Here is a 12,814-nt window from a genome sequence, read left to right as displayed (position 1 = left end):
ACATAAAAACACATACTCCATTGTTATAGAAATTAAATAGGCTTGGCTTTTAACCCGCAAATTTTGGTAAAAACAGAAACTCTGCAAATTTTTCTTTCTAAATGGGCTATCCATATCTCACCCCTAGATAGATAGACTCGAAGCTGGTACTACTTTTAAGAGTTGTAGTTCAATTGATCATTACCGAAATGAGAATCTACTATTGGCCTTTTTAACATACTACTGATTTGATTTATGTGGGTGTTTGGCACCGGCTTATAAGCCCGGCTTCTGAATTATAAGTTAGAAGCATTTATTTGTACCGTTTGTGTAAGAAGTCAAGAAGTACTTAAAAAAAGCTACGATTACTAGCTTTTGTCTCACGGCTTCTATTTATTTCTCAAACACTTTTATCACTTATAAGTCTTAACTTGCTTCTAACTTCTACTTCACTTTTTTACATTAAGCAATAAACACTTATTTTAAGCTCACCCAAACGGCCCCTATATAAGTTCAAAAAATCAAGTTAATTGTCTTGTTAAGCAGTAATCTAATATTTCAAACTGACAATTAATGAATTAAACCAGTTCTAAAAGTTAGAAGCTGCAATGTTATGTTTAATATGTAAGTTTTAACATTATAATTACTCCTTAATAATACCTCTTTTACTTTCTGAATTTAGAGTGATGTCAACTTTGGGACGTTTGGATTAAGGTTGGAAACGAGATAGGAATGGAATGTGTTAGAACGAGAATGATATGAAAATCTAATGGACGGGAAGAATATAATTTAAGCATCTAAAAAAAGATTAGGTTCCTATTTCATGCAACCAAATAACTAATCCAAATGCTTATGCATGAAATTGAAATTCCGATTCTCATTAACCGGACTCATTGATCATGAACCAAAACACACCATTCGTGTCTTTATGACTTCTAATTTTCATTCAATAAATCTTTGCGTACATCCTTATACACTACTAATTCACTACCTATAATTTAGGAACAGTTCTAACTTCTACCCACGTCTACATCTTCAAGATTTCTTTATTACTTCATGTTAAAATTATCACTTCATGTTAACTGTAGATTAAAAATACACTTACAAAAATTATAACCTAAATCTTTTTTTTTTCTTTTATTTATTTACCTTATGATTACATATTTAACTTTTATTATATAACCTTTTTATAATTTAATGAGTCTATATATCTATAAAACAACTTATATTGTAAAATTTGTTTAGGTGGGTAATAAAACATTAAATACTATATCATTCATCTATTTATTAAAAAGCTAATTTAGTCACTTTGCCGTGCATTTTATTTTAATTATGTAAATATGATGTTTATTATGATAGTTTTTTTGAAAAGAAATTTATTCCAAGATAAATATTTTTAGCATGATTTGAAATAAAATTTATTTTTATTCATTCAAAAGACTGAATCCAAAAATTATATTAAATTTTTGTATAATTATTTTTGAACATAACTATGTCCGTAAAAATTATATATTTTATGGATATATTGATTTGAGAAATATTTTTAACACATATTTATATATTATATTATTTTTTCATAGAAATATAGAAAATATGATTCAGTGTCTTATGACAAAAAAAGAAGAAAATAAGATTTAAAATTATAAAAAATTGCATTAATAAAGAAATAATATATTTACACAAGTTTTTGATATCAGTTATACATTTATAGATTGAATGGATAACAGAAGTGAAAGCAAGAGCCGTGTGTTCTGATCTATTCCTAAGTAGTGTATAAGGATGTACACGAATATTTACTCATTTTCATTTAATGATTATATATATTTTTCACCCACGCATCAAAATTCCTGAATCCTGACAAAGAATACACATAAAAAAGTAAAAAACGTATCTTATTGAAGTTAGTAATAACCACTACCACAAGTCCACAACGTGCAGTTAAAAAGGTTTTTTTTCCCCAATAAAAAGTTATACTACTATTACCGGACGTTTAAATTCAAAAAAAGAAAACACCAAAGTTTTAACGGCTATATTTGTGTTGGTGCTTAAACCCTATCTCTCTACCCCTTTTCTATCACTCACAAACCATTTCCAGTCACCAAAACCAATTCAATTTCATCCATGGATTCAATTACCCCTCCTCCCTACCGATCCGACCCAAAAAGCCGCACCAAATCAGCGTCTCGCCTTGCCCGAATCACCAACGAACACGACGAAAACTCCCCAAATCTCTCTCTTGAATTAGTCCTTTCTTCCCCAAAGTTGTCACCGCCTATTAACACAACTTCTCCTAAATCCTACAAGAAGCTTCACGAGTTGCTGCTGCTTTCCCCTTCTCCTCAACGGAAGTCAAGAACCCGGCTGGCTGATAAGTTGGAATTTGCTGATCAAGACCCTCTGGAGCCTAATGGGTCTCGAAGAAGACATAGATCAAGAAATGGGGCGGTGGGTTCACCGAAGAATGTTCGAAGGTCACGGAGAAGATTTGAACAAGAAATTCGTGAAGAAAGGGAGTTAGGGGGTTTGGAGGATTTGGGGAAGCCTAGAAAAAGGCGAAATAGTGGTCGGTCTAAGAAGGAAGCAGTGAGTTCAGTGCCTTCGGTTCCACACTCAAGTATGTGTTTGTTCACTTAAATCTTGAATTCAATACATTAATTCTAGTTATAATTGTTCAGCTGCGAAATAGGGGTTAAAATGTGTATCATGATCCTTTTTGAGCAATTCATTACTCAAAGTCCCATTTTTCCAGATTAAGGAGTGAATCAGTAGTAGCCCATCTTTGGGTCCATACTTAACCTCAGTGTCCCAATTATATATTAAGAATATTGGGGTTCAGGTTAAGTAACCTAACTTACTGAAAACCTTAATGCAAAGAATTGTGCTTGATATGTATACCGTGCTTATGTTCATAATACGTTCACTATGATCATTGTTTTTTTGCCTAGTATAATTGTTTTTTCGTTGATATCTGACTGTATGCTATTTGCTGATCTAGAATCAAATGACGGCGATGGTTGTAATTTTGATCGATTTGGACAGCTGATAACTGATCTGGTTATGTGGAAAGATGTAGCAAGATCAACCCTTTGGTTTGGTTTCGGATCACTTTGTTTCCTGTCATCTTGCTTCACAAAAGGAGTTAGCTTCAGGTAGTTAACAAATATATTTTCATGATTCTGCTTTAGCCTTAATTATGTACCTTAGCTATCTAAAACACCTGCCAATTATTGTTCTACAGCATTTTCTCGCTGGTGTCTCATTTGGGACTTCTGGCTTTAGGAGTGAGGTTCTTTACAAATTCAATATGTAAAAGGTGCGTAATCCTTCTCTTTATCAAATTAGCAACAATTTTTCAAGCTGTTGCAGTATGGTAATTTTGTACTAGGGCTAAAAATAGCACTTACAGGGAGATAAGTGAAGATAAACGTGACACGAAACTTAAAGAAGATGACATTTTGAAAGCGGCTAGACTGATACTCCCAGCTGCTAATCTTGCAATTTCCAAAGTTGGGGAAATATTTTCGGGGGACCCATCCACAACCCTCAAAGTATGTTACACAATTTCTTATTCTCTTTTATACTTGATGCAAGTATAAGAGCTGGTAGAAATGTTCAATGCACAACCTAATACTTCCTTTTGGTTTTTAGGTAATACCTTTTCTACTTCTGGGATCCGAATATGGTCATCTGATAACTCTATGGAGACTTTGTGCACTTGGTAAGAAAACACTAAGAATTCATTTTCCGTCATCATTTGCTTTAGCTGCATCCCTTCATAACACGATAGTCTAATTTGTGATTGTTTTTTGTCATGTCATCATCTCTTTCTAGAAACTCCTAACTTGTAATATGCCACAAGAAATGAATCTAATAACCCTGTTCATGCTGTCTTTAACATTTTTTTGCAACTGAATCATATTAATGTGTTTATCTGCCAGGCTTTTTTATGAGCTTTAGCGGTCCAAAGCTCTATTCTTCTTACTCTTTACAGATAAATGAGAAAGGTATGCAACTTGACTTCTCAGTCTGTAATTAACTTTCGATTTTTGCTGTAGCCTTACTTGTTCCTTTGTGAATCAAACAGTCAAGTTTCTAACATCCCGGGCGTCAGTAACATGGGGAGCTTTGTCTCACAAGAAAATAGTTGCTGGATCTGTGGCTACAGCATTCTGGAATCTGACTTCTGTAAGAACACGCATTTTCACTGGTAAGTGTTTGTTGCATCATGCCAATTTTCACATATCATTGATGGTTATAAAAAGGACATATTCAAATGCTACTGAATTGCAAGCAACGAATGCAAGTGATTGCCATATTGGACATGAAAATAATGCTTCACCCTACATGGCACTATTTATATTTAATTCAATATTGGAATTTCATATGCGACTAACAAATTCTAAAACAAGAAAGACTTATACAGTGAACAAGGAGTGGCAATAGGAATCCAGACTTGATTAGTTTTAGTATGAACTGTGTGCACTTCTAACTGGATGTTCTCCTATCTGCTGTGTAGTATTCATAATTCTGGTAATAGTTCGATACCGTAGCCAATACCTACAGCCAACAGAGGAAGAGAAGGAAACAGAAGAAATTGGAGAAGACCAGCAGCAGGCAGAAGAAGATCAGCAGCACCAGGAAGAAGATCAGCAGCACCAAGAACACGATAAAGCACTGGTTGTGGTAGAAAGTGGATCAAAACTTAACTAGTGAGCGATAAGGCACAAATGGTTTTCCATTGTTCAATGATTAAAGCCCTATATGCATTCTGTAAGAGTATTATCCCCCCTTTCAATATTGTATCTTAACCTGTATATCAAAATTTTAGAAGAATTAAATTTGTATATTGCTTCAGGATGCAATTGAATAATCATTACAGAAGTGAGAAAACCCTACTCAGAGATTAATTCTTATATATATTGTGGCTCAATATCTATAATTTAAATTAGGAAAGCAGTTATAATTTTCATTTCTATATTTCACACCCACCCATAATTCATTCTTTTTTATCACTCTTTGTGCATTCTGAACTCTTAATTCCATTCCTATCCCCTTTACTCTTACATCAATGGAAGCGGAACTGTAACCTCGACTGACCTGCAAAATTGATTAGGATTTTGTTTTATAACAAATTCATGACTTTCAGACTTCAGTTTCAGTTAAAACTCAGTAGAAATATGATTTTGGATCACAGCTAACCTCTAAAATTTAAGATCTACTAATTTAGCCTCAACTGTTTCATAATTCTGGTCCCCCCGTCCTTCACTTATAATTTTGTAAGAGTATCATACAAGAATGGTTAGGCAAGTGAGCAACAAGATGCAAGGTCATCATTTTTGGTTATGTGTTCAATCAAAATGTTTTAAATGAAATAAAACATCCCCAGTAGAGGAGCAGTAGATCCTTATGTTCTTAATAACAAGAGATTGAGGGTTTAGACCTGAATATAGGTAGAGTATGTGACCATTTACTACAGTTTTGTACTTGCAGAAATCTTAATTTTAAAGAGAGACTATTCTGCAATCACTTTTTATTGATTACAACTCCAAGTCTCCAACTTTCAGGTTTTGGCCTTCAACTTGTCATCATCACTCCATTCAGCTTTGAGCGAGAAATCATCAACTATTCAATTAGACTATTTCTTCTACGGTGAGAAAAGACAGGGTTCCTTAAAGCCTTATATTAAACGTCATTACATCAACCGGTAACAAAATGTTAATAGTTTTTGAAGCAACAAATCTTTTAAAGAACGGTTCTAATTTTATACTACCCCAACACAAAAGGGAGAAATCTGAACATGACGAACACAATACAATCCTAAATGTGACGACCATAAGCAAAAAAATGAAGAGCACTATGACCACAGCAGCGCTAAAAATGCAAGCCACCAGGTGATGAAGGGGCGACAGGAAAAAAAGAAGAAGAAAACATTCGCATAGAAGGCCGACCATCATTTCTTATTTTAGCTGATACATCTCCCCATTCTTCACATGTATCTAACTGAATCATGTCCTTGTGAAGAATGGCGGCTCTGGTGGGAAAGCATCATCCATACCGAGCCCAACACCTGATGCCGCCATAACAGGCCCTATAGAGCTATGAAGCTCTTGAAGAAAGGCATGCTCATGATCAACACTACCGCTGATGTTCCCAGGAAGCATGTATTGCTGGTGTTTGAACTGCCGTTGCTGTTCGATCTCTGCAAGATTGTAGCCAGCCCTCCCAACCATTACTGTGTTAGGGTTAGCTATTGGCTGACTATTCTCGAGACCCAAATTGATGTGTGCTCTCTTAAGGTAGGGATATCCAGTGAACTGTTGAACCATAGCTTTGAAGTTGGTTGTTGTGGTACTGAATAAGGTGATTGGTGTTTGCCTGGAAACCCTGGACCTTTTCCGGATGGGTTTGAATAAATGATTTTCCTGGCACTTGAGGATGGGTTCAGTAACAAGACCTCCCGGAGTCTTACCACCACTAGAGTTGATGGTTGTAGCAGTGCCCATAACAGTGTTTGGCTGTTCATTGCTAGCAGCCCGTCCGTGCCCAGAAACCGCGATAATTTGTTGGTAATATCGCACCCAGTCATCACTGGAAGTTGACATGGTTTCACTATTATTTAGCTATTGCTTGATGTGAGTCTTTGATGAGTCTGAAGGAAGTAATAGAAATGGGAGAGTGCAAATCTCTATTTATCAGAAACTAAAAGTTAGGTCAGAGATGAAGACTTATTAAGTAAAGAGTGACAGAATAAGACCGTAACTTCTCGAGTGAAACACATTTGGCAAATTAGAGGTTCCCTAAGTGGTTTATGAGGCATAAAGTGTGTGTGCGCTCGCACACCAGCCTTTGCAAGGGAGAATTGGTTGGTTCCAGTGACCGAGAAATTAAATATTTTATACGCTTGACAGAACACAAAGGGGACCTTCGGTGAAATGGGGGCGTTTAGTGACTAATGGTAGACATATTTCCAATGCATGTAAAGTCTAATGAAGCAACCAAGGCATTCATTACATTTTCATGACTAAAAGACTCTATACCATTCCGAATAATTAAAGCAAATTCGATAAATACTTTCGCACTTGAGACTGTATAGTCGGGCAAAAGACTTGATGAAATTCATAAGATGGTCTTAGACGCTAACCAATAACCCCATAAGGCTGTGGCTTCCAGAACAGAGCAATACCGCAGTCAAACTTTATTCAACTTCAAACTGAACGATACAAAATAGCAATAAATCTTCTCTAAACAACAAAGCTCCCTCAAAATTCAACCATGGTATGCTGGGACGTACGAGGCTAGAACTAGCATGTTAACTTCCATACACAAACTCAAGCCCACCGACACAAAAAGAAGACCATTACACTTACAATAGGAAACACAAGGGTTCCACTGATTTAAGAGTTAAGACTAAGAGTGAATTAAACATGAACATGTGCACATAGATACACTAAGTAGGGAACTTTCATCAACATAAGCCTACCTTGGCTAAAGAATTTGAGTCTAATCACATTATTGATGATAAAGACAAAAAAATCAGCAAGAACGTCTCCGCTTTTAATTTCTACACCAAACAGTAAAAAATGGAGTTACTAAAGAAGCTTTGCTAAAGGCCTAAAGGCTATTTAGGCATTCACCAATAATCATAAATTATCACTATCATTGTGAGTTGATTAACATTTAAAAAGTTAGTGTGATGATTGAACAATCATATCTGTTCTGATAATAATTGACCAATACAAGCAGAAGAGCTACAAAATGTTTGAACCAACATATTTATTTAAGTTCAAGCCAGATGTAGCAGAATTCACAAATCGTCTAACTTATCATGCTCGAAGAACTTCACAATTCTGCAGCACATTAAGAGCCTCTATTCTTTAACTTATCTGCCGGTTGTCTTAAAATGCAGTTCTACATTTTATAGTGCTCGACTCCTCCGAATGTTCATCACACATCATCGTTGCAAGCTGATTATAAAGATAGAAATTAATAAGTATGCTCTAACCAATAATGACTATTATTCATATATGTGAGAGTTCTAGTCTCAATAAGAATGCTAGTTCTTACTAGAACAAGAGAAAGAAACAAAACAAGCATAATTTTTTTTTTTTTGTAGATATTCACAATATTTTTTCTATGGTAACTGTGTTCATGAATTATAGTCAACAAACAGTACGAGCTCCAAGGTACATCGGCCAAGGTTTCATGATTACTTTATCACATGATCCGGAGTTCTGAGGCCTAGAAGGCTAGAACATGCAACACTTTTTCATTCCTCGAGTATTCTACCCTAGTACATTAATTAAAGGGGAATGTGTCCCTCTCATATCATAATAGCACACGAAAAAAAAAAAAAAAGAAGCGAATGCAAGAATATAAGGTCAAACACTCCAATTGCAACAAGTACAAAAACATATTCGGTAAAGCACATCATCACATATAGCCACTAGAATTCCTTCAAGAAATTTTTCACAAGTCCAACAGTGTAATAAAGCTGTCAATCTCCATGACATCCATAATTTGTTTTTAATATAAAGTATGCTGAAAACCCTAAATATTTAAAAGCTCCAAACACTACAAAATGAAGTCATTCCATAGTTGCATCCATCTTCATCTAGTCTTGTCAACGCCTACAGCAGGAAGCATACGCTACTTCAATAAATCAAGAAAAACATGAAAACAAAATTGAAACAAACATGATGTTTCAATTAGAATCAAAATGATCAATTATGGGATCAGATGAAACTAAACCAGTTTAGGCGGCCACTATGATCCATATAAATGTATTAACTGTAAGGTTGTACATCCCAAGGACCTAATTTCCAAATTCTATTATATCTTTGATTCCAAATTCTTTTATATCTCTGATTCCAAATTCTTTTACATCTCTGACGGCTGAAAAATGATAATTAATACCAGCAGATTCTAACTTACCAGATAAGGAGAAACATGACACCAAGGAGGGTCCTACAAAGTTTTGCTAGATACCTAAATCAAAAGAAAAACCCGATAGCAATTAGGTTCCATGTTTAACAGACTAGAGTCCTTGAATTAATTCATAGTTTACAAGTGAAACGGAAACAAAAGAATCCTAAATGTACATACAGTACTTAGGCCAAAATAATTCATTTTTAGGCTCAATATACATAAGGAATGGAAATATTTTTCAGATTTTTTGAAAGTGAGTTGAGTTTTTCTGAGTTCGCTGAATTCTAAATCACCGTATGGGGAAACTGTTTTCTGTTCGGCAGACCCCTAGCAAATCACTTAGACCACCAAATCGAAACACATACACAGCAAACCTATTTGTTCAGAAGAGAGTAACAATAGTAAATAGGGCTGCTTGCCAAGTGAGTCAATTGTACATTCCAATACCACAAGTAGGCACCAAAGTTATAATAATCTCACACTCCAGTCCCCACTCACACTGTACAAAATATAGGCTTTTTGTTTCTTAAAAAGTCCAAGAACAAAAAAAACCAGTAAGGCGACATCTAACCAGTTACTAAAGTTAAAACGGCATTTAACAGCTTAACTAGCCAAATCAAGAAATACAATACAAATACGGCCACACGCATAATCACACATAAACACATCGAGTATGAACTAGAATTGCGAAATACGATATTATCTTCTTCCGATTACTAATAAGCATAGAGCAACAACTACCTATGTATTAAAAAATTGCAATTGGTAAAATACGCAAGAGCTGTAGAATGTAATGAAGTTACCTTCAGGGAGCCAAGCGTAACCGAGTCGAGAGAGAGTGAGCCTGGAAGTCATCAAAGCAGAAGCAGTGGCCGTGTGATAGGGTTGCATCGAACTCATTTCAACAGGACAGCTATTGAGAATTACTCAAATAAAGATATGCATCAGTGAGTGGATATTAATAATAAAAATAAAACGTAATGAATGTATTCAATTAAGCACTAGTACCTGAATAGACGACGAGGAGCAGCGAGTGGCGGTTTTGTGGTGGGCGTTCGAAAGGGAGAGGGAGAGGCTTTGGGAGCTTTGGATGCGGCAGCTAATCTCGCCGCGCCGGTACGGACGGCGGAGGCTGACCGGAGAATAGATCTAGCGCCGGCCCACGACGACATCGTTTTCGGTTTCCTGAAATGAATAGTGAGTGATTGGGGTTTTACCGGTGCCCGGGATTTGCTTCCAAGTACAACCTAAAACCCTATATATTTACATTTACCTTTTTTTTTTTTTCATACATCTAATATAAATTTTGATCCATCTGCATTTTACAGATTGGGCCAATGGTCAATATAATCTATACTTACTATACTATAATAAGCCAACATTGGTATAATTTGTAGTTCTATTTTTTAGTTTGGTACTCTCCTTTTGGTACTACAAGTCTACAAATTTGGAGTCTATCTATTAGTATTACATTGTTAAACAGTTTCAAATACTAAAAACTCTCATAACAATATATTATCATTTAATATTTCATTAAAAAAAATATAATGATGTTACAAATAAAATTATAAATATACAATTTTGAATATCTTTTTTCAACAAGAACTTTTATATAACTTTTTTTAAATTTAACGTGTTCTATTTCAATATAAAGACGAACCATTACATAACCCTTTCTAACTTTAATCTTGAAAGTTTCTGTTGTCAAAAAAACCAAGATTACAAAATTACGTTGAAATTCGATTGATTAGATTACTGAATCTTTCAAATGTATTACACAATCGTCTATGTTTGGAAAAAATTTGAATTTTCTGATTTTTTTTTATTTTTAAATCTACATGTACTAAATTTGGATTAAATGTTTATATACATATTTATTAGGGTATTTTCAAGTAATCGGGTCCGAAACCTTTTATTTTGCATTTGTTATTAGAATATAAGGAAAAAAACTTTTATAAAGAGTGCAAGGTTGAATCAAACATTTAATTATATTTCAATTTAATTATTCTTTTAGTAGAATAGTGCAACATCTCGTATAATTTTAAGAAGGGGGAAAAATTTACACAAATGCTAGAGAGCACATCCCATAAATCGAAACAAATCAAACACACGGGTACTTCCAAAGAGTAAGTTGATTCTAGGTAAAACATGAGAATTAAGCGGCTCACACTCATTCTTATTCCACATAAGTAGCCTGGGTGAACTGTATTCAACCAAGCACCAGTATTGGTGTTCCAAAATCTAATGCACCTACTCGGCAGCTGTGGCATCCTCTCAATGTCCTTAGCTGAAGATTGATCCTATATACATTTAAACTATTAGACTATGTAATTCGTTATCATATCATTTCTGAGATTGAACCAAAGATACCAAAAGAAACTAACTAACCTGTTGATTGGCAAATGAATTCCAAAGCTGAACCTTAGAGTTGTTCATACCAACAACAATGTGGCACCCATCTGGAGCCCATTTAACACTTGTCAACAGACCAAGTTCCTTGCCAAGTGTAACTAATTAAGATGTAGCACCATTAGAAGCATCACACAGATACACTGTGTTTCCAAGAGCAATTGCGAGAACATTGCTACTGCCCCAATCTAATAAATTCAAGTAGTAATCATTCAAAAGATCCAGAGCACTTAATGTCCTCTCGGATGTCTGCATTACTTGGGCCTTGGCTTCGACTAATCTATTAACAGACCACTCAATTCAACTGTGGTAGATAATATAGAATTTTGACCATTTAAACATGCTCGTGTGAGTAGCTAATGACAAAAATCCAATTTAATCAGTATGTACCCTACTGACTATTAACTAAAACTACAATAAAGAAACGTATCACATAAAAAAGCACCAGAGCACGTTGCATTAGTTGAGTATGAAAATTTGTGACCTCAGAACTTTTACCAAGGCAACAAAGAGTTCTTCAATGTTTAATAGCTAATACAGTACATATACTATCAAGGTTATGTAATAAGAGAATAAACTTCCACTAAATAACCCCTCAAAAGCATAAGAGGAATCTTAACCATATCATACGCATGTAGCTTGATTTATGTTTGTGCTTGTTTATTCATTGCAGATTAATCCCCAGATGAGACATAATACACACCTGCATTCTACTAAACTCAGGGATTTATAACGCTTTTTAACTAAGGGCAATGGCTTAGCTTTAAGAGGAGAGCAGAATCAGTTTTCGTGATTTAGTCGATGATTACCCTTAATATCCTTCTAATCATAGTCTAAAGAAGAATCAATCACCGAATCCAATTTTTGGATACCTATACATTAGATTTGCGATAACATTTGGTTTTCCTAAAGCTAAAACTCTTCAAATATTTTTTTACAACTGAGCTCAATGTTACTTTACAAAAGCATCAATGCTCCTAAATGTTTGGGTTTTTGGGTATGTGAACTGTGAAGTAAACCCAAACATGGCCAACGCACACTCGCTACACAGAACATATTTGGATCCCTAAGTGTCGGGCCAAAAATATTTGCTATGCTACTCTTAAAACTGCTGCTATTGAAGCTACAGTAGACATGAGAATTTAAACACGCAAGTAAAAAAGAGTAGACAAAAGGAGACCACTTAAAACCACAACTACACAAACCATTAAGTTACAATCAATAAAACAGAGCAGGAAATCATATAAAAATCCTACACACAAATAACCTCGATTGCCTCAAAAAATTTCATTGAACCACAGTAGAAACATTTTTGCTATCCCCGAAACACGCAGACAGGAAAAATATAATCATTCCACTAACAAAAGCATCATTAGCTAGTAATCATCAAGCATCAATTCCAATCAGCTTAATTAACAAAACTCATGGACAACTAATCACCAAACTGACAATTACACAGCTCCAAAACAAACCCAGATCCAGAAAATTCACCACAAATAAA

General features: G+C 34.8%; 3 protein-coding genes across 5 annotated transcripts; 1 reads left to right on the top strand and 2 right to left on the bottom strand.

Moving 5' to 3' along the window:
- Positions 1-2,005: 2,005 nt before the first annotated feature.
- On the top strand, positions 2,006-4,880 carry LOC108225370 (reticulon-like protein B17). 2 transcript variants are annotated; one of them, XM_064079880.1, is made up of 8 exons: positions 2,006-2,593; positions 2,975-3,128; positions 3,218-3,292; positions 3,377-3,527; positions 3,628-3,697; positions 3,918-3,983; positions 4,064-4,186; positions 4,496-4,880. In XM_064079880.1, the coding sequence occupies exons 1-8, from the start codon at positions 2,101-2,103 to the stop codon at positions 4,687-4,689; spliced, it is 1,326 nt and encodes a 441-aa protein (XP_063935950.1). In that variant the 5' UTR covers positions 2,006-2,100; the 3' UTR covers positions 4,690-4,880. The 2 variants fall into 2 exon arrangements, with proteins under 2 accessions (XP_063935950.1, XP_017255705.1); XM_017400216.2 differs by having other exon boundaries at positions 2,009-2,593; positions 3,386-3,527.
- Positions 4,881-5,984: 1,104 nt separating this feature from the next.
- Positions 5,985-6,581, bottom strand: LOC108226201 (uncharacterized). The gene has a single exon (XM_017401146.1). It carries the CDS (start codon positions 6,579-6,581, stop codon positions 5,985-5,987), a length of 597 nt encoding a protein of 198 aa, XP_017256635.1.
- Positions 6,582-7,578: 997 nt separating this feature from the next.
- LOC108225345 (protein NUCLEAR FUSION DEFECTIVE 6, mitochondrial) lies at positions 7,579-10,184 on the bottom strand. Of its 2 annotated transcripts, none has more exons than XM_017400188.2 (3): positions 9,913-10,184; positions 9,708-9,817; positions 7,579-7,943 (listed from the first exon to the last, which is right to left on the bottom strand). In XM_017400188.2, the coding sequence occupies exons 1-3, from the start codon at positions 10,074-10,076 to the stop codon at positions 7,924-7,926; spliced, it is 294 nt and encodes a 97-aa protein (XP_017255677.1). In that variant the 5' UTR covers positions 10,077-10,184; the 3' UTR covers positions 7,579-7,923. The 2 variants fall into 2 exon arrangements, with proteins under 2 accessions (XP_017255677.1, XP_017255676.1); XM_017400187.2 differs by lacking the exon at positions 7,579-7,943 and adding an exon at positions 8,393-8,606.
- Positions 10,185-12,814: the final 2,630 nt, after the last annotated feature.

The sequence above is a fragment of the Daucus carota genome, chromosome 6 (assembly GCF_001625215.2).
Source record: "Daucus carota subsp. sativus chromosome 6, DH1 v3.0, whole genome shotgun sequence".
Lineage (NCBI taxonomy): Eukaryota > Viridiplantae > Streptophyta > Magnoliopsida > Apiales > Apiaceae > Daucus > Daucus carota.
This window is presented reverse-complemented; position numbering and strand designations above follow the sequence as displayed.